This window comes from Hypanus sabinus, chromosome 25, assembly GCF_030144855.1.
Source record: "Hypanus sabinus isolate sHypSab1 chromosome 25, sHypSab1.hap1, whole genome shotgun sequence".
In the NCBI taxonomy this organism is placed as follows: Eukaryota; Metazoa; Chordata; class Chondrichthyes; order Myliobatiformes; family Dasyatidae; genus Hypanus; species Hypanus sabinus.
In genome coordinates this window covers 39,537,205-39,559,865 of record NC_082730.1, presented here as the reverse complement: position 1 = coordinate 39,559,865, position 22,661 = coordinate 39,537,205, and the positions used below count along the sequence as shown (strand labels likewise).

The 22,661-nt window shown below is 40.5% G+C and overlaps 1 protein-coding gene across 4 annotated transcripts in view; it reads left to right on the top strand.

Annotated features, from left to right (window-relative positions):
• lad1 (ladinin) overlaps positions 1–22,661 on the top strand; it is a 166,476-nt gene that overhangs the window by 57,567 nt on the left and 86,248 nt on the right. For 2 of the 4 annotated variants that reach the window (XM_059950478.1, XM_059950480.1), the window contains exon 1: positions 10,725–10,953. The exons of 1 other annotated variant lie outside the window; for it this stretch is intronic. In XM_059950478.1, coding sequence (XP_059806461.1) covers positions 10,916–10,953 — 38 coding nt within the window. In that variant the 5' untranslated portion in view covers positions 10,725–10,915. Of the gene's footprint in view, positions 1–10,724; positions 10,954–22,661 lie in introns of those variants that run through there. One more of the 4 variants, XM_059950481.1, reaches the window with a different exon arrangement.

Here is a 22,661-nt window from a genome sequence, read left to right as displayed (position 1 = left end):
ATTCAACCAGTATGCATAAGACCATACCAAGCTGTGACACAGCTAGTTACTATATCCTTCACCTCACATTTATGGAAGTTTGTCAAAGTTTTAGATGCCATACCAAATCTTTGCAAACTTCTAAAGTAGTTGACGTGCTGCCATGCTTTCTTTATAATTGTACTTGCTTTTTGGGTCCAGGACAGGTTCTACAAAATGATAACACCAAGGAATTTAAAGTTGCTGACTTTCTCCACCTCGGATCCCTCTAGTTTCCTCCTCCTGAAGTCAATAATCTGCTCTTTTTACTTACTGACATTGAGTAAGGTTGTTGTTGTGGCACCACTCAGCCAGATTCTCAATCTCCTTCCTATATGCTAGTTTTTCACCACCTTTGATTCGGCCTGTGAAGGTAGTGTCATCAGTAAACATGAATATAGCATTAGAGCTATGGTTAGCTATGGTTAGTCATAGTGTAATGCAAGTAGTGCAGTGAGCTAAACACACAGTCTGGTGGGTGTACCTGTGCTTATGGAGATTGTGGAGGAGATGCTGTTGCCAACCCCAACTGACTGGGAAGTGAGGAAATTAAGGATCCAATTGAACAAGGAGGTATTAAAGCCAAGGTCTTGAAGCTTACTGATTAGAATTGAGGGGATGATAGTGTTGAATGCTGAGCTGTAGTGGATAAAGAGCATCCTGATGTATGTACGTTTGCTGTCCAGATGTTCCAGTATTGAATGAGAACTAATAAGTTGTCATTTGCTGTGGACCTGTTGTGCTGGTAGGCAAATTGAAGCGGATCCAATTCCAATCTCAGGCAGGAGTTGATATGCTTCATCACCAACTTCCGAAAACACTTCATTGCTGAGGATGTAAGTGTTACTGGACAATAGCTATTGAGACAGATTACCACATTCTTCTTAAGCACTGGTATCAGTGAAGCCTGCTTGAAGCAGGTTGGTACTTCAGACTGCTGAAGCAAGGGGTTAAAAATCTCAGTGAACCCTCCAGCCAGTTGATTAGCACAGTTCTCGAGTACTTGGCCAGGTACCCTATCTGAGTCGGATGCTTTTGGTATGTTAACCCTCCTGAATCTGCTTGTATGTCAGTGTTAAAGACTGAATTTGGGGACTGTGGGAGTTTCTGATGGTTTTTCTATGTTTTGACGGTCAAAGCAAGCATAGAAGCTCATTTAGAAGCTAAGAATTCTTGTCGCCTATGTCATTTGATGTTACTTTGTCAGAAGTGATAGCATCGAAGCCCTGCCACAAGTGTCGAGATGGCTTTCCAGAGGTCATATTTGTCGCTTTCTTGGTCACCAGATATGATTGCCTCTGATTTGTCCCTCAGCAGATTGTAGATCTCAAGGCGCATCTGGGGCTTCTGGTTGGGAAAGTCTGTGAATTATTTTGTGGAGTCACAGTCGTCTACAACTGTTTTCATAAAGTCCATGACAACCATGCTGTATTCATTCAGATCCACAGTTGAGACCTTGAACCTGGCCCCGTCCACCGACTTGGAGCAATCCTGTAGCCACTCCTCTGCCTCCCACAACCACCTCTTTATTGCCCTAATCTCTGGAGATTTGCTCCTTTAGCCATTGTCTGCATGCAGGTCGAAGGACAGCCAAGTGATCAGATTTCCTGAAATGTGTCTGGTCATGGAATGGTATTGGGACCTCTGGTGCTGCTATATGCTGATGGTAATTGGGCAGGGATTTCTTCAAATAAGCCTGGGTGAGGCCCCTGTCTCTGATTTGAAAGGTGTCGAGATAGAATGTTTCTTGTCTGGTGACGGCATCATTCAGATGCTCAAGCACTTGATTATAGTTGGCATTGGTGATATGTAAATTCCAGTGAATATCATGGAGGAGAACTCCCTGGGTAAATAGAACAAAGATCATTAGATCATGAGGTGCTCAAGGTCAGGGGAACATGAGTTCGATAAAACTGCCACATCTGAGCACTACTGAGAGCTTATCATGAAAAACGTACCTCCACTTTTTTGCCTTTGCTGCATCCGCAGTTCAATCTGTCCTGTAAATCGAGAAGCCTTCTGGTCTGATCACTGTATCTAGCTTACTGAGAGTAAGCCACGTCTCAGTCAAACATATAACACAACAATCTCTCATTTCCTTTGAAGTTGCAATCTTGTCCTCACGTCCTCAAGTTTGTTCTCCAATGACTGCACATTTGCTAAAAAGATGCTGTCTTGAGATTTTCAAGATTTTCCTTGTCATCCTCACTGGTGACAATGATGTCCTTCTGCCATCGTGAGTGCTTGGGCAGCCCTGCAGCCCCTGTTCCATAGCTTTCTGCCAAAGTGCAGGTGCAGATGCTGCTCCAAAAATAAATCTATTGTGGCGATAAAGCCCTTTGTGAGTGTTAATGGTGAGAAACACTTTGACCTCTTCCTCCATCTCCATCTGTAGGTAGATTTCAGCTAAAGCCATTTTGTTGAAATGTTTCCCTCCAGAAAGGTTTGTAAAGATATCCTCCATCCTGGGCAGAAGGTATTGATCTAGTTTCAGTACTGGGATGATGGTTACTTTAAAATCACCACAGATCCTACCAGACCCATCCTTTTTGTGAATGGGATCTATTCACCCCTAGAAAGATTTCCTTCAGCCTCCACACACTCTCACTGAGTTGCTACTTCATTCTGGATGGTATAAGGAAGCAGATGAGCTTTGTAAAACTTGGGTGTGGCATTTTCATTTAACACTGTTTTACCCTTAACATGTCAAGTTTTACAATGCTACCCTTAAACACTGCTGTAGCATTACTTTCTTTGAAGTAATTATTTTGTATGAAATAACTGTAATGAATCAGTAGCATTGCAGCTTTCTTAGTTGAGTTTCAGTTGACTTTGTTGAAGAAGATGTGGCAGGTAGATGATGGATGGATCTCCCATCAAGTTGTAGTCGTCTCAGCCAATCACATATCCACAATGCAGACCCTCCTGTTTTTACCACCTACAAGTTCAATGTGGCTTGTTCGTTGTGTTTCACTGTTATGAATGTCTTTCCCACAGTAGTTATCTCTTCTCCAGTATAAATTTCTAGTTGTATATCTGCAGGCTTCAGTTTGGTACCTTTGCAATGTCCTTCAAACTTACTTTGTGGAATGACTGAAAAAGCTGAGCCAGAGTCCAAATCTATTCTAATTAATATGCCATTCATTTCTGGTGTAAGCCATATTGCTTGTCTCTTGTTAGTTTTCACATTGTATATTTTAAAGCTACTTAGTCCTGGACCACTCATTATTATCAGGTTTTTCACCAATGGCATGTAGATTAGTGCTCCTTTTGAAAATGCAATTTGACTTTTTATCCTTAACTCTTTCCTGTGCAGTCCATTTCTTCCTTTCTTCCCAGCATGTTCTTTATATGTGTCCTACTTGGTTGCATTTTCTGCAAATTTCACCTTTAAATCTGTGCATATGAGCCCCTGCCACAACAGTAACACAAATTGTTGGTTCAAGCAGGTTTCTGTTTAGATGCTGCAATTCGGTTCATGCTCATTTTCATTCCTGACTGCAACTCACTTGTGTCTCTGGCTGCTGTTTCTATTGGTACAGTGATTTTAACTGCTCTTGTAAATGTGAATTCCACTTCAGTTAGGAGCCATTTTTGAATGTGTTCATGTAAGATACTACAAACTAAACAATCTCTCAGTGTATCAATAAGCCCTTCCCTGAACTAACAATGCTCAGACAACTCCTTCAATTCAGCCACATACATTGTAGTGGACTCCCCTTCTTTTTGATTTGGCATGAAATTATGAAATTTAAAGCATTCTGCAATCAACAAAGGTTTTTGTTCTAACTGTTCCTTCAAGATATCAGCAATGCTGATTTCAGCTGGAATGGTTGGAGCAGTTAAAATTTTAAGCAAGCTGTCCATTTTTCCATCTATTTCATTCAGTAACACTGGCACTTGCTTTTCATTGGCTATTTCATATGCTTACAAGTACTGCTCAATTTGTTCACTGTGCATCATCCAGTTATCTGTTATTTATTTATCATTATTATCACCCTGCACTCACTGCTTATGAACCCGTAGTTGTACCCGTTGCTTGTTAACTTCTTTTCACCTGTCTTGCTGAAAGACCTCAGCCCAAAACATCAACTATACTCTTTTGAATAGATGCTGCCTGGCCTGCTGAGTTCGTCCAGCATTTTGTTGTGTTGCTTGTTAACTTCATCCATTTTCTGTCATTTGTTTTAACTCAACCATCACTCTCCCCTTTGGTTGAAATGTGTGCTGCATTTCTTTTTAACTCAATTGTCTCTCTCTCCCCCGTGAAGAAAAACATGCTGTACTTCAACAGGTAGCTAGATATCTTGGGGTTGTTTTAAAACTTATTTGTTGCCACTGTTATGTGGTGTAATTCTAGAAATTAATCAAAAGAAAGTCACTGGAGCCAGGAAACAGGTCTACTTAATTTTGATTTCCTTTTCTTTAGTGAGGCACTCACCTATGACATGGTGAAGGAATGATGTATACTATTCATGTACTTCTTATATATAACCCATAAAAATTATGTAAACAAACAAAAAACACTTAAACAATATATTTACAATATTACTCAAATGTTACTGAATTATTAAATAGACCACAGTGCCATTCTCTGTGAACCATAGAGACTGTTGTGTGTGAAAATACCAGGTGATCAGTAGTTTCTGGTTTATTCCTCTGCACCAACAAATATTTCACAGTCAAAGTCACTTTGATCACATTTCCTCCCCAATCTGATTTTTCCTCTGAATCTCTTGACAAGAGAGTCACAGAAAACCACAGCACAAAAACAGGTACTTCAGCTGATCCAGTACATGCACCCAGACCAGTGTCGTCCCTACCCCTCTCATCCATGTACCTATCCAAACTTCTGTAATCTCAGTGGAAAAAGCCTACTATACCCCTTAAAATGTTGCGTACCTTTATCAAATCTCCCATCAATCTTTTATCTTCCAGGGAATAAAGTTCTAATCTATTCATTCGTTCCTTATAACTCGGGTCCTTCAGTCCCACCAACATCCTCGTAAATTTTTTTCTGTACTCTTTCAAAAAATCTTATTTACATCTTTCCTGCGGGTAGGTGACCAAAACTGCAGACAATACTCCAAATTAGGCCTCAACAACGTCTTGTACAACTTCAACTTAACACCCACCTAGGTAGCCTCCTTCCTGCCGGCATGAACATCCAACTCACTGACCTCCGTTGATACCCCAGCCCCCCCTTACCCCCATCCCTATCTATTATTTTAGTCTGGTTCTCTTTCTTTCTCTTTCCCCCCTCACTATAATCTCTCCCCCCGAGCCCTACCTTTCTTTCTCTTTTATTTCCCATAATTCTCCACCTTCCCCCTAGCCCATTTCCCTCCAGCCTATCACTTCCCAGCTCTCTACTTTATCCCTCCCCCCTCTTCTTATTCCCCTCTCAACCATCCCATGTTACTTCACTCCTGATGAAGGGTTTCAGCCCGAAAAGTCGTCACTACCTCCTCCCATAGATGCTGTCTGGCCTGCTGAGTTCTGCCAGCATTTTGTGTTTTTTTTATCTTGCACTCAATTGCTTTCTTAATGACCTTATCAACCAGTAATGCCACTTTCAGTGAATTATGGACCTGTATTCCCAGATCCCATTGCTCTACTGCACTCTTCTGTGCCTGAATGCTCACTTTTTAAGAAGTACCCTGGATGGCTCTCCCAAAATGCAACAGCTCCCACTTGTCTGCATTACATTCTGTCTGCCATTTTAGCCCATTTTTCCAGCTTGTCCAGATCCCACTGCAAGCTTTGATAGTCTTCCGAGCTATCAACCACACAGACTATCCTGGTTTCATCTGCATATTTGCTGATTCAGTTACTCAGCACCAATCCCTGCGGCACACCACTAGTCACAGGCCTCCAGTCAGACAGGCAACCATCCACCAGCACTTCCTGCCTTCTCCTGCAAAGACAATGTCTAATCCAGTTTACTACCTCATCTTGAATGCCAAGTAAGTGAACTTTCTTGACCAACCTCCAATTCAGAACCTTACCGAAGTTCACTACTTTGCTTTCATCAACCTTCCTGAAAAAAACCCTCAAAAAACTCTATGATTAGTTGGACTTGACCTACTGTGCATCTCAGTTCCTTATGATACCTTCCATTAACTTTCCCAGTACTGATGTCAGAATCACAGGCCTAGGGTTTCCTGGTTTATTCTTAAAGTCTTTCTTAAACAGCAGAACAATATTCACCATCATCCAATCCTCCAGTTCCTCACCTGTCGTTAAGGAGGATTTAAATCTCTCAGCTAGTGCCTCTGCAGTTTCTGCACTTGCCTCCTGCAGAACCTGAAGGAACACCTTGTCAGACCCTGGGGATTTGTCCACCCTAATTTTCCATAAGACAGCAAACACCTCCTCTGTAAGTCTGTCATGGATTTGCCTCATTCTGTAGACTCTGTCTATATAGATGCAAAAAATCCGATGAAGATTTCTCCCACCTCTTAGGCTCCATGCATTGATAGCCATTCTGATATTGCAGAGAATCAATTCTGTTCCTTGAAATTCTCTTCCTCTTGATATATCTACAGAAGCCCTTAGGAATCTCCATCACCTTATCTGCTAGAGAAACCCCATGCCTTCTTTTAGCCCTCCTGATTTATTTCTTTAATGTTCTGTTGCATTTCTTATACTCCTCAAGTACCTCATTTGTTCTTACCTGCCTATACCTGCCCTGCACCTCCTTTTTCTCTTAACCAGGCCCTGAATATCTCTTGAAACCCATGGTTTCCTGAATCTGTTAGCCTTGTTTTTATTCCAGAAGGCACACACTAGCTTTGTACTCTCAAAATTTCACTTTTGAAGGTCACGCACATACAAAGTACAGCCTGGCTAAGAAACAGCCTATCCCAACCTACACTTATCAGATCCTTTCTGATGCCATCAAAAATGGTCTTTCTCAATTTAGAATCTCAACATGAGGACTTGACCTATCATTTGCCATAAATACCTTGAAACTAATGGCATTGTGATTATTAGATGTGAGGTATGCTCCTACACAAACTTCTGTCATCTGCCCTGTCTCATTCTCTGCCAGGAGATTAGGTATTGCACATTCTCATTGGGATTTCTATGTATTGATTACGGAAACTTTCCTGAACACACTTGACAAACTCTGTCCCATCTAGTCCTTTTACAGTATGGGAGTCCCAGTCAGTATGTGGAAAGTTAAAATCACACACTAACACAACCTTTTGTTTCTTGTAGCAGTCAGCAATCTGTCTATAAATTTGTTCCTCTAAATCTGGTGGATAATTGGGTAGTTTATAATATAGCCCCATTAATATGGTCATAACTTTCTTATTCCTCAATTACAGTCATAAAGCACCAATGGATGAGTTCTCCAGTTTGTCCTGACTGAGCACTGCTGACTGGTAAAGCTATGCCTCCCCCTTTAATCCCCCTTGCTCTGTCATGTCTAAAACAACTGAACCACGGAATACTAAGCAGCAGTTTCTGCCCCTCCTGCAACCAGGTCTCAGTAATGGCTAGAATTTCATAATTCCATGTGTTGATCCATGCCCCGAGCTCATCTGCCTTTGCTGTAATACTTCCTGTATTGAAATATGCACAACTCAATCCATCAGTCCCACCATGCTCAACCTTTTGCATCCTGACTTTGTCTGAGGTCTCAACAACATCTATCTCCAGAACCACTCTACCATCTGGCCTGGCATTCTGGTTCCCACCCCATGAAGCTCTAGTTTAATCCCCACCACCCCGTCCTCATGCAGTACAAGCAAACCTTCCCTCTATGATATTGGTCTCCCTCCAGTTTAGGTGCAAACCATCTCTTCTGCACAGGTCCTACATTCTCTGGAAGAAAGTTCAATTATCTAAAAATCTGAAGCCCACCCTCCTACACCAACTCCTTAGCCATGTGTTAAACTGCATTATCTTCCTCTGTCTGGCCTCACTAGAACATGGCATGGGTAGCATTCTTGAGAACACAACACTGGAGGTCCTGTCTTTTAACTTAGCACCTTAATCCCTGAACGCACTGTAGAAAGCCTCGTTATTCTTCCTACCTATGTATTGGTACTAACATGAACCACGATCTCTGGCTGCTCACCCTCCCACTTGAGACCGCTGAGGACTTGATCAGAGACCTGGGCAACCGGGATGTAACTTAGCATCTGTGAATCTCATTCTTGTCTACAGAATTTCCTTTCTGTTCCCCTAAGTAATTTATACCCATTACCACAGCTTGCCTCTTCTCTGCCCCCCCCCACTGCCCCTCCGCCATTTTGAGCAACAGAGCTGGACTCAGTGCCAGAGGCCTGACTGCTGTGACTTCCCTCTCCTAGTCCATTCCCACAACAGTCCCCAAAGTAATACCCCTGTTGTTGAAGGGGAGGTCACAGGGGTAATCTACTCTGGCTGTTTAACCCCTTTCTCCCTCCTGTCACTCAGTTTTTTCTGTGTCCTGCACTTTGGGTGTACATCTTGTCACCCCCCCCCCCCCCCCATCATCCTGAATGACCCAGAGTTCATCCAGTTCCAGCTCCAACTGCTGAACGTGGTCTACTAGAACTGCAGCTGGATGCACTTCCTGCAGGTGAAGCCACCAAGGTCACTGGAGGCCTCTGTGCCTTCCTACATCCACAGTGCGAGCAGTCAACTTTCCTGGCTGGCATCCGTACTGGTTAAACTGCTATTATAAAGAAGGAAACTGGAAAAAAAACAAGTACCTACAGTTTTTCACTTTCTGTCACTCAAGCCTCTCCTCGCTGAAGCCTCAAAGATCTAAAACCTCAAAAGTCCCATTCTAGCACTGTCCATTCCAAGAAAGCTCTACCTGCCCCTGCCTTATTTTAACTTGCACTTGCTAATGACTCCTGATCTCTGATTGGCTGCTGTTCAAACTCCAAAACTCCTGCAAACAATTGCTTTTTAATCCTGATGAAGTGTCTCGGCCCGAAACGTTGACTGTTCATTTCCACGGATGCTGCCCGACCTGCTGGGTTCCTCCAGCATTTTGCTTTGACCCCAGCATCTGCAGAGTATTTTGTGTTTACTGCTTTTTAATGCTCTCTCGCTGACCTGAGTGAGTCACCTCTTTCAATAGGTACATTTAATGTCAGGGGAATGTATACAATATACATCGGGAAATTCTTTTTCTTCACGAACATCCATGAAAACAGAGGAGTGCCCCAAAGAATGAATGACAGTTAAATGTTAAAACCCCAAAGCCCCTCTCCCACACACAAGCAGCAGCAAAGCAATGCCCCCCACCAGCAAAAAAAGCGTCAATGCCCCCCACCAAGCACTCAAGCGTGCAGCAAAGCATCAATAAAGACACAGGTTTGCAGTACCCCAATGACTACTTGTTCACCCAGTATTTGACATACCTCTCTCTCTCCCTAATAAGTGAAAAGGAGGTGACCCTGTTTCACAGCGAGAGGGGAGACGTAATAAAACAACTTGCTGAGTTATGGTATTTAAAGTCTGTTCTGTTGCTTTTACCGAGCTCTGCGCCTCTGGGCACACAGCCCACTGCTTCCGATCTTCTTTCTTCTCCCGTGACGCACCATTTGGCAGCGCCCACCTCCAGGGCCACGAAAATGCAGAACCCTGAAGGCGCTCTAGTCTTCCAGGCAACATCCTGGGCATATCGAAAAGCGGCCGGTCGTGAGGCCCTGAGAGCAGGTCCCATTCCCACAAAGAACTGAAGTCAGAGTGTAACTCCAGGTCAGGGTCTTCAAAGGAACCTTGAAAGGGAAAAGAAGAGATGTCAATGATAGAAATAAAGCTGCTTCCGAAGATGCAAGGAGTGTCCATTTAGTGCCATCATCACTAAGCTCCGCCCTTCTCTCACTCTTGATCTTTGATTCACCATTGTTCAACCGTCATTTCTGCATGCATTTATGCTTTGACTGGCTGCCACTTGATAGGCTGATAAATATTTGAATTATTGAGCAGCTGTGTAGGTGTACAGAATGAAGTGGCCACTGAGTGTTTAAAATGTAACTGATGTTTAATTTCAACATAGTTATTTGCATGCCAGTTTGAATGGCTGTGGAAGGAAAATTGTGTTTTTGTAATCAGGAGTAACCAGCCAACATACACTCTAATAGTGTTGCATCTTTAACCCATTAATTCCATTTTGTGTAAAAATAGGTGTGTTATCTAAGTGAGTTAAATTTTATGAGACTCTTGGGAGCTTCTTCATAACCTTTCGTGCAGGTGGATTTTGAAAACTAAACAAAGGTAACTTCATACCTCCTGCAGCCCATTAACACGAAAACAAAATTGTACTCAATCGTTGGTGACTTCCTTTATAGAATCTAACATAGTGGACTCAAATAAGCTCAGTGTCAGTTATTTTGGTATATTGACAGTTAACCCATTATTTTAATACAAAAGAAAGGATAGAGTTTTTACAGAGTTGAGGTCTTTGCAATAAATGACATAGTTCAGTATGCTTAGTAATAAATAATAATGTTAGCGCTGCCATTTTTCTATGCCATTTCAAAATTATTTTAAATACAATAATTTAAAAAATTTAAAAACAGGACAATAACAAGTGATCTAAATAGTTCACATCATCTAATAATTCATATTATTGAATCAGCCTTTGTGGGCGTTGGGTTTAGTTTAACTCATTGGCAAATTCAGATTTTATAGGGTGCAGCTAATAGGTAAATTACAGTATGCAACACAACCAATAAGAAAGCACGTGATTCCACAGCAGGGGAGTACTAACTAGCGAGGGTGAAGGTGCACTTCACTAACTGGGTAAATACTATGTAGCTGCTGAGAAACAGTGAAGAAAGTTTATTTACTCATTGTTTGTACATTTCTTAAACCATATGGAACAATATAAAAGCTAGCGCTGGAGATTCTTTTTACACGAAATTAACAAACCTCAGGGTGTAAAATGTCACTAAGTAGGAAAAATTGGAGTGCTCTCTCCAGGTAGGTGTCTTTTAATATTTAACACTTCGACTGCTTCCGTATTAGTGCTTACATTTACACTTGCTCTGTATAGGACAACTTTTATGAGAAGTAAAAAATGAAACAAAAAAGTCTAGCAGCATGTAGTTTGATACATTGTAAAGGAAATGAAACTTGAATACTTTATATTAAGTCTCACCTGCCTTTTAAAGTGTACCGATTGGTGGAATATCAGGCAGGTACGGTAAGAATGTAGAAACAATATACACGCAAGTAAACTAATGTCAAAATAAGCTTGAAGAGCTTACCTGTATGATCTCTTTAGCACCTGAAGCTATGAATTACTGGCCTTCTGAGTATTCTACAATAGCTATTCTGTATATGATGAGCACAAACACACCAATTCATCCACAGAATTATTTTTCATGGAATAATGGTGATTATCTCTAAAGTGTGTTTATTTAGTGGTGCTCATAATCAAGTAAATGTGAATTCAATAACATACAGATTGTAAATTCTGTATATAATTCTGCATTTCAGCTTGCAAGAATCTTTATTAGGTCAGTGAATTGGTAGATCAACTTTATAAATTTATTTTGTATATTTCCTTTGTAACAAGTCAGAAGCCGATAAAATTACTGTGAAATTTGGTCAGTAGGTGAGAGTAGACAGCACAGTTCTTCATGGCAGATAGGATTGGCATTGTGTATGAGTGATATGGCAAAAGGTTTCCTGTTTTCAGGAAATGGGATTTTTTCTTCCTCAATTGAAGTTGACTCTAGCAAGATCTATATGGAATCTCATTTAAGACTAATATTCATGGTCTGGTTTTGTATTATACATGTTGCTTGCTTATCTTTATACATTTAAATCCAAGTTCTGAAAGAGGGCATTGATCCAGATCTGTAGTGGTTTGGAGTCATACAACAAAAAACAGGCCCTTCAACCCATCATGTCTATGCTGATCATCAACCACCTATTCATAGTATTCCCCTTTACTAGTACTTTGTCTGTAGACTTCTATGCCTTGGTAAGACAAACACTCATCCAGTTTATAAATGTAGTCAGAATACCTGGCTCCACCATCTTTTCAGGCAGTGAGTTCCAGATTGCAACCAGCTTCTGAGTGCAAGAAATGAGAGTGTATCTATTTAGAAATATTAAAGTATGCTGAGTATACTGGGGCTTCTACGTGGCCAATAAAAGCGAATCCAAAGGTATATAAGAAGCCATATGAATAGGGTCATGGAATAATGGACTGACCTACTCAATGTTGACAAATTCAGTTCAGATATATCAAGGATCAGTTTTATTTGCCATGTACGTACACTTACAAGTATTATGAATTTGCTGTGTTGTGTTGGCACAGCATGCAACAACAACAACACCATTCTACAATTATAAACAATAAAGAATTGTATAAAAGATGTTCGAGATTAATCTAAGCTCTAAGGTCAGAGGTTATAGGTAAAGTCATGGAGATGGAATCATCTTTTTGTAATGAATCTCTCTTTTAAAATCTAATCTCACAGCAGGCATAGTGCCTATGGGCTTCTTTTGCTAACTTGCAGCCACTAATAATAAACCAAATAGCTGATTACTCAAGCTAACAAAACTAAACTTAATTGATGTAACTATGTTAAATCAGGTAGAGTCAATAATTGTTTTCACTTCTGTCCATTCATATTGGTGTTCAACAATCCTATTAAAGTTAGTGTAATTTTAACATAATAAAGGTAAATAAAGTAACAAATCCAAAACAAAGTAATAAAGAACATGGCAAATCATTCAAAATCGTGTCTACATGATAGTCAATGGTCATGAAAGACACTGCACATCTATATTTAAGAGTTAGCCATGTATAAACCAACAGTTTGCAATGTAAGCAGTCACCTCTTCTGAAGGAGGGTCAGAGGAGAGTTCTACCCTCCCTATAAATGCAAACAGAAAGTTAAAAAAATAAGGCTGTTGTAGTATTGTTATCTGATGACTATATTTGCAAAATGGGTGAAGAACTTAACAGCTAAAAATCTTGCAGCCAAACTTAAGTTTTTAACTTTTGATATTAGACAAAGTACTATGGTAAGTATATTGGAAGATGTATGTGTATGTATAACTGTGATGAACGTGTTACTTCAGGGAGCAAAATGTTCCTTGACAACAGCCTTCATTGATATTTTTTTAACTTCAAGAATTGACCAGGTAATTGCTGATATGATAACACAAGCCCTTTGAACAGGTACAGACAACCCCACCCTGCACTATGACATGTTACCAGTCGGATTGAAAAGTAATGATGAGCATAAGGAGGTGGATAATTTTGTAACTTCTGAAAGGCTGCTTTTGTGTTCAAATCTAAACTTTTTTCTCCACAAATCAGAATGAAGCATCCTTAAACAAAAATATTGAGTAGTTGTAGTTTCAGAAGAAACATTATGGATTCTAAAGATCCAGGTAAATATAATCTTACAGCAGTTATGTAAATAGATGTTTGAAAATGTAGTTTCCAGTTCCATTAGTGACATGAAGGATTTGATATATATTTCTCAATCGAAAAGATGTTTTGAAAACATAGTTTGGTTACTGTGAAATGAATGACATGCATAATCTAGGAAGAAACAGGTTTTAGATGTATAATTCCCAGAAATCCAAGAGAAACCAGTATTGGAAAAAAAAAGGACATTAAAGTTAATCTCTTAAATGCAGCAGTATTAGGCCAATTTTAAATTGGATTGAGCAGTTGAGCATATTTGTTTAACAAAAAACAACTTATTCAAAGGCTAAAAGCAATTGAGTTACAACATCCAGTTGTGTAACATGTGGTTTGGGGCACTAGGAGTGCCAAATCAATTTCAAATACACCCATTGCATTTGGGAGTCTTGGGTCAGATATGTTGGTGTAGTCATTAGCAAATGCACAGCCAGAACAGGTCAGAATTGTGCAGAGGAGGAATGAATGATCAATTAGCATGCAGTGCTTCTCTTAACCTTGCATGACTGAATGCATGTTTGGCCACAGAAAGGACTCCCTATTGGTGTTGTTTGAAAAATTAATCATGTACACAGTAGATGCTGGTTGATTGCTTCTGAGTGCTACATAATTTTGTAAATAAATGCCAGAGTTCTTCAATGTCATTCAAGTCGACAGAATGATATAAGCGGTGGTGAACGGGTTTGGCCTCACCAAGGATTCTAGATCAACCTGTTAGTTCTGGATATGATATTCTAGAAAGGGTTCTCTTTGAGAATCAGATTGAGCAAAAAGTATGCAAGTAAGGGCAAGGTGCTAGAACAGAGGAAAGGAAGAGCGAATGAAGGACTCTCAACTGACGGACGTAGAGTATCTTTCAGAGAGTAATTCTACTTAAGCTGAACAGCGTTTGCTGAGGTATCTGTACCTTAGCAAGGATATGCATGTTGAAAACTGCCCAATGTTCCAAATATATGTACAAACTAGGAGAAGGATAAGAACTGCCTTGTCATTAGCTGGGTCTTGGTATGACACATCAATATTTGCAGCATCTCGCAGTTGTATACAGGGGGTCATTTATGATCACTTGAACTAACTACATCTCATGCTCGCCTGCCAAAATGAAAACTTCTTTTTGTGAATATTGTGGGTGAGAAATAGAGTAAAATGTCATAGACTAGTAGCATCATGTCTTGCAGTTAATTTAAGTCAAGTTTGTGATTACCCTCTCCGAAAGGGCTGGAAGGGACCTCTGTCCCTCAATTTCCAGGTCATGAACATGGAAATCAGTTCTTGATAAGTTGGCAGCAACCATGGAAGCCCATTCTGTAGCAGGTCAGCTGCCATTTGTATTTGAGAAGCATGACAAACCAATGAATTATTCCTGGTTGACAAAGCCAATGGGCTGATGAAATAGCCCATGTGAACATGGGCAGTATGTTTACAATAAAAACATGCTTTTATTGTACTATTAGAACTTCTAAATCACTCTTCCACTGCCTGAGCTGCTCAGGTAGAGCCAAAATGTGGGGTGACTTGATGTCTGCTGCACTATCTTGTCAACCCTTGTAATCAATCACAATGGAATAGAATGGAGAAATGTTGTGAGGAAATTGAATTAGTCCCTAAAGAGTCAGGCTGTCCATCTATTAATGTAAATATATAAGAGTTCCTCATTCATGAATGGTTCCACACTCTACCTGATCTTGTTTGCAAAACATAGGTTGGTCCAAAGCAAAAATAAAAACATCACCAAACATACAATCCAAATGATATTTTAAGGAGTAGGCATGCCATATTCCATAGATATGATCCTATGGTTGTTTCAATTGTTGGAACTTCCATTTGCTTTTGTTTCTCTTGGTGTTCCTTCACTCTCTTTTACCCCTTTGGCTTCAACAGAGTTGGTGGATGAGTTCTGACTTTCACAGAATGTCTGCACAAGACCTAGAACATTTTGGGGCATAGCCCTGCATCAAGCTGCACCATCTTAATGAGAGCAACAAGGAGTAAATCTATGATTATCAGGCATGAAATCATATTTGGCAAAAAAACATTGATAGGGGAACAATGGTGTTTTTGTGTACTGAATGCCTGAAGATAGAGGTACATTGGTGTTTGAGCTAAATGGATCTTTTGCCATCTCCCCTTCGACATTTATTATTTGCTGATGCAGCTTGTCATGGGAGTCCAATGATTTTTTTCTCACAGAAGTTTGGCTGGCTTTCTAAATTGTATTCTTTAAGCCATTGACTTTTAGTCAATTCCCCTATCCAAGTACATTGTTAAGAAGTAGTTAAATGATCAGTAAAAACTGATGCTATACTGTTTTGTTTTTATCTCTGGAGAATTGTTACAGTATATAGCCATGAAAAAGATATGGTTACTCAGATCTCATTCAGAATGCACATCTTTCAGTTTTGGGTGTAGTACTGATGAGAAAACATAATAGCTCAATAAGGGTATAAAATATATGGTGCTAAATTAGGAGGATAGGTTTCATAATATCTTCTTGTATTCTCCTGATTCCAGAATGGGGAGTGATGCAATGAATTGATAGAAGAGAATTGGCTGGTGACAGTTTCAAGGGAAATGGAATGTAATTCTTGAACAGACTTGAGCCATAGCCATTAACATGTTCAGAGTAATGTCTGCAAAAACAAACAATGAGCCAAGTGGTCAGATGAATTACTTCTGATGCCATTAGTGCAGATTTGCTGGTCATGATATCTCTATATTCCTCCTTAAAATGTACTGTAGAATTACTTTTTTTTAAACACAGTGGATTCCGGTTAATCGAGGCAGCCACTTGTTTCGGACTACTCTTAAAGAACAAAAATAAATTGAGATAATAGCCAGGATTTCCTTCATGTACTTGGGATACTACCACCTCATTGGGGCAGGAGACTTGTTAAATAGGCTCTAACTCATGTCAGTCACTCACACTGTGTGGCCATTAGACGTTTTCCCATGCTTAATGCAAACAGTTTTTAAACAGTTTTAGTTGTGTGTGTTTGTGTTCAAAAACAGTGATTTTTATCACTGAATAACAGGAAGGATATTAATAAGGTTGAAAGAGTGCAGAGAAGGTTTTCAAGGATGTTGCCGGGACTTGAGGAACTGAGTTACAGAGAAAGGTTGAATAGGTTAGGACTTTATTCCCTAGAGCATAGAAGAATGAGGGGAGACTTGATAGAGGTATATAAAATTATGGTGGGTATAGATAGAGTGAATGTAAGCAAGCTTTTTCCACTGAGGCTAGGGGAGAAAAAAAAAAACCAGAGGACATGGGTTAAGGGTGAAGGGGGAAAAGTTTAAAGGGAAATTTAGGGGTGTGCGGCTTCACACAGGGAGTGGTGGGAGTGTGGAATGAGCTGCCAGATGAAATGGTAAGTGTGGTTCACTTTTAACATTTAAGAAAAACTTCGGCAGGTACATGGATGAGACATGTATGGAGGGATATGGTCCAGGTGCAGGTCAATGGGATTAGGCAGAAAAATGGCTCGTCACAGCCAAGAAGGGCCAAAGGCCTGTTTCTGTGCTGTAATGTTCTATGGTTCTATAGTTGGTAAGAAATAAACAATCAGGCAATTCAGAACTTTTGCTCGCTGCGGTTTCAAGCATTCAGGCTTGGAGATTGAAGGAATTGCAGGTATCTATCGACAATCATCTTGAAGGTTAATAAGAAAATGAAGATTTGGAGGTTGCACTCATCGATACCATCAGTCCATTATCTGCACTAAATGTCTGTGCTGATTTTGTTCAATGCATACATTGGATGCATTCCTCCATCGATAAATATAGGGAACGAATACACAGTTTATAGTATTAGTTTGTTCTGTAATTTTTAAATATATAGTTGGTTATTCAGTTTGTTTATTTTACACCTTTTTACTTATTTTCATGGATCTAGCTAATTAGGGTAGCCGCTTAATTGGGCCAAAAATGTGCCATCCCTATGTATCCAAATTAACCTGAATCCACTGTATATGACCATAGGAACCAGCAGTTAGGACATCCATGCACCCTTTCAGCTAAAAGATGAGAAACCTGACAATTCATCCCCCCTATGGTATTACACTTGAAATACCAGGTGGGAGTATGTCAAAGTTCCATAATTTGATTTAATCTTCGGCCAGAGATATTGTTGAGCTAAACTAACACTTAGGTTGTATGGCTTTCTCTCCTTGAGATAAAATTCTTTTAAAGGATGTTGGTCCTGGATTAGTCTATAGAGCTGTTTAATCAGTTTGAAAGTTATGACCTTTAAACCATTTATTCACAGTTATATATACATTTATCTCATGAGTAATTAAATTCCATTTTTCTTTTCTTTCTCCTCCTGACAAAATGCAGCTATTCTGCAAAAACATACTTTGCAGCATGACAGCTGTTCAGACATTCATTCTCTTCATTATCAGCGTAATGTGTTCCACCCACACTGCAGCAATTTGCATTGGCTACTTTGACAGCACCTCCCAAACCCGTGACCCTAATATCTATGAAGTCAGCACAGCAAAGACGGGCACTGTGCAAGTTTCCTTAAAGGTCACGCACCTCCAAGAAATACCCTGGAACTAAGCCCTGAAACCCAGAAACACTGTGCAAATACATTTCCCAGAGGAATAACACTGATTTAAGCAAGAAGTTCTCATGTTCAGTTTAGATGAGATATGAAATGCTGGTGTTACCAACAGTGTCTTGTCCCATGCATTCAGTTCTGTTCAGTTTCAGTTTATTGTCATTTAGAAACCACAAATGCAATGCATTTAAAAAATGAGACAATGTTTTCTAGAATGATATCACAAAAGCACACGACAAAACAGACCACACCAGAAGATCCACATTACGTTTGGTAATCCAAATCCAGAGTCTCGAGAGGCTGCTGCATATTAATATCTCACTACCATCTTAGTGCGTTTTCTGGAAAGGAGCTCCAAACCCACCAGACAAAACAAAACTACCCAGACACACCAAATCAGGAGACCAACTCTGCCACCCAAAAAACCAAAAACTAAAGCTACAAGACCTACACAAAACCACATAGTTACATATAGTTATAGTTAACATATAATTACAACTGTACGTACCCCGTAACTGGGTGTCTGACCAGCAGAGAAAGAAGAATCACTTGGAGTCTGGTAATACCAAACTAAAGGTGTTTATTAGTAAACTACACAATACAATATCAAAAATGCAAATGTACATATAAAACAAGTTAGCAGTAATAAACCTAAAAGTGTAGGAATGATAATAATCAATAATAAACACGCTCTATTGATGTCTAGGGGTAAATGAATTGTCATAGAAAAGTATAAAGTTCATTTCATAAATACTGAAGTAGTTATGGTCATTATATTGAAATCATTGGAGAGAGAGAGCGAGTGAGATGTAACAGCAACTGCTGCGGCAGGCAAACCTTTTGTTGCTTTCTTAATCCGTCGTGTCGTTGTGGCCATTCAGTTATGACCCCTCTGGTCTTCAGCTAGACCATTCTTTTGTGGCGGACTCGTCACTCTGGCATGAGTGGACACACACTCAAGTCCCCAGCAACCCTGCTGTAACACTGTGAGTTTTACTGACCGATCTCCTGGTTTGGTCTTCGAAGCCCCCACCTTTCTGTGGGTTCCCAACACTCAATCAGTGTCCACTGGCGTGTCTGAAGAGTGTCTCTCCAGACCTGTCTTTTATCCCCACTCACAGGGTCTCAGCTATCCATCAACTCTGAATGACCGTGTCCATCAAATCAGGCCACTCCTGCTATCCCCTGAGGAATGTTAATGAGCAAAGTACAGTCCTTGTAGTAGAAAGTGAATAATCCAGGAAGAGTCATAATACAGTAAGTCAACAGTCTCTCTCCCCCTCTTATCTGTAGCAAATGTTCTTGGCTGGGCTTTATCTCTCTCATGAGCAGCAGAACAACAACAATAGTTCGTAGTTCTCAGGAAGGGGGGTTGGGAATGGTTAACTCTGTACCCCATTGTCCATCAGGTCTGTTCATCACTCATAACACAACAGTGCAGACAATACTATAATTAATAAAAAAAACAGACCATGGGCACAGTAAAAATAGTCCAAAGATGTTGAAAGACTGTAAGTTCATTCACTAGTGAATAAATCAGCCAATAGAAACTGACAAAGATTCTAATTCAATTTCTGTCTTAGTTTTTATTTTGTTTTTCATGTCATTTTCTACTTACTGTCATGAAAAGTTGAAGATTTTTGCTGCTATTGAGTTCCAAACATTCTCCACTTTTTAGTTTACCTAGAAACTGTTGGCATGCTATGTACACATACAGGCACACACATGTCAATGTATGGCAATGCAGAAACAGAAATTTTCTTACATTTCTGAAGGAGCTGAGGCCTCTATTTTCACTTTGACAAGGATCAATAGTTAAAAATTTGATCAAGATTGTGCCTGCACACAATGCTCCCTCAGTTGATATCTTCCAGCTAGCTCATGAACATGTCTATTTTACTTCTTTTACTTCTGTTTTTCATCTTAAGTGTCTTTTTGGTGCTGTTAGAGCCTGCAATTTACAGATTGGAGATCATTTGAGTGATCCAGTGCTTTGCTGTCTCTGAGAAAATTCCGGGAAGAGAGCAGGTACTCAGATGGTCTCAATATAAAGAAACTTTGAGCCAGGGTGAGAGCCAAATGTTTAACTCCATTTCACTGGTTGAAGTATCCATTATTCACCAATTAAAGTGTTGAGGAAGATTAAGACATTGAAGCAAATGTGGAAGCCGAGCGAGGATTTAGCGCCGACTGTGGCTGCTGGAGAAGGAATCAATAATTGGCCTCTCACAGTATGGCTTGCTGTGGTCAGACAGATAGGTCTCTCTGCCTCATGTGGTGTCCCGTTCTTTTGATGAATGTCAGTGATATCGTAGGATGGTATCATGGTTCTGTGTTTATGGATCGGACTATTGTGTTTATGGACTGTGGACTTTTTCAGATTTATGATTTTTATATTTTGTGTTTTTTATCGCCATTCCTTTTCAGTTTTGTTGTGCGAGGAAAGATGTTTAGGGTTTGAAGTTTTGTTTGTTTTCTTTGTGCAGGGAAGGGTTTGTTTTTGGGGCTGGTCGATGTTCCTGTTCCGTTTTGTGTGGGAGAAGACGGGTTTTGGGGGTTGATGATCGGGATGCCGTTCTTTTTTGTGTAGGGGAGTGGTGCACTTGTTGTTTCTATTTGAATGACCTTCATGTTCTTCCTTTGTTTTGTGACTATCTGAAGAAGACAAATTTCAGCGTTGTATATCCTTTGATAACAAATGAACATTTGAACCTTTGAATTTCTGGAAGATGCATGAAACAACATTGTGCCTTTCTGAAAAAGATTTGTTGGATATTATCAGTGTTGTAAGACACCATATTTCTACTTTTCTAACTAATCTGTGGCTGATGGTAATCATTTTTACAAGTATGGTTAATGATCTACAGATCATCACTGCTTGACATGAAAACATGTCCTTCCTGCAGAAACAAAACACCTTTGTATCTTGTCAATAGTGTTTTAAATGTTGCGAACAACTCAGTGATAAGGTACGAATGGTAGGAGAGGATCTGATAAAGAGATTGATTCGCTTTAAATTCAAGATACTGCTCAGTGGCATCATAGCCACCAAGCCAAAGGAAAATGTGTGCAGATTCCTGATGCCTGCTCAGAGTGGGGGGGGGGGGGGGGGATTAGTAATGGAACCAGAGGAAACAAGCACCAACAGCCTGGTTACCAGAAAGCACATGACTCAATGCCCCACACGTTGATCATGGAATGCTTGTCCCTGTGCAAGGTCAACAAGACACTCAGGACCTTCATCAAGAACTCAATGGCCCGTTGGAGGACAATGCTAGGAGTTAACGCAAAGCCAATAGCACAAGTGACCATCAGATGTGGAATAGACTAGGGTGATGCACTACTCCTTCTGCTGTTCTGCTTAGGCTTGAACCCCCTCAGCCCAGTCATCTCAAAGAGTGGATATGGGTACAGGATCGCGAGTGGAGTGACCATCAGCCACCTTCCGTACATGGATAACATTAAGCTGTATGTCAGGAATGAAACAGACATTGACTCTCTAGTCCACCTGACAAGGGTGTCCAGCAGAGGTATTGGGAAGTCATTTGGACTGGAAAACCACAGTTGGATGGTTGTGAAAAGAGGAAAACTCATCAATAATGGGAGTCAATTTACCTGAAGGCCACATACCAGATGTACAGGACAGCTACAAATACCTGGGGATCCTTCTGGTGCATGGAAGCCACAATGTGGACACAAGGAAGACTGCATCATCCAAGTACCTCCAAAGAGTGAGATAGGTGCTAAAAAGCCAGCTGAATGGGAAGAACCAGATCAGTGTCATCAACACATTTGACCTACCAGTCATCGGATACCCATCTGCGATAGTGTGCTGGCCAAGGAACGAACTGGGAGCTGTTGACATCAAGCCCCGGAAAATGCTAACAATATGTGAGGATTCACGTTAAGTGACTGTACAACCGCTAGAATAAAGGAGGATGGGGACTTGGAAGTGTCAAGGCCACAGAACCGGAAGAAACGTGAAACGTCCATGAGTTGTCAGGAAGATGGCCCCTAAGGATGACCCGTGAGGAGAATACCTCAGGCAGCAGGCAGGGGACACGGAAATGGAAGTGGGTGAAGCAGAGCCAGAGGACCAGAGGCCATGGCAGGACAAGCCACTGCAGGAGATGTACTATCACCAGATATCAGAGGTGGCTGACATACGAAAGTCCTACCGAAGGTTGGAGGACAGCAGAGAGGTGCTGCTCATGGTTGCACAAGAACAGGTGTTGAACATAAGAAGCAGGGGTCTATCACACCAGACAAGACCCAAGTTGCAGATTGTGCAAGGAATCTGCTGAAACCATCCAGCACATAGTAGCAGAGTGCAAGATGGAGGCAGGGACAGCAGACACTGAACAGCACAACCAATTTACAGGAATTGTGTACTGAAAATTTGCACAGAGTATGGATTGGACACTCCCAAGTCCAAATGGGAAACACCCAAGAAGGTAATGGAGAATGACAGAACTAGGACCCTGTGGAACTTTCAACTACAGACTGATAATCGAGTACTGGCCAACCCAACAGACATAATAATACTAGACAAGGAACAGAAGAAAGCAATTGTAACGGATGTGGCAATCCCAAATGACAGAAACATTGGGAAGAAAGAAAACAAGAAGTGGGAGAGAACTTGGAGAACAGATAGAAAAGGTGTGGAAGGATAAAGCC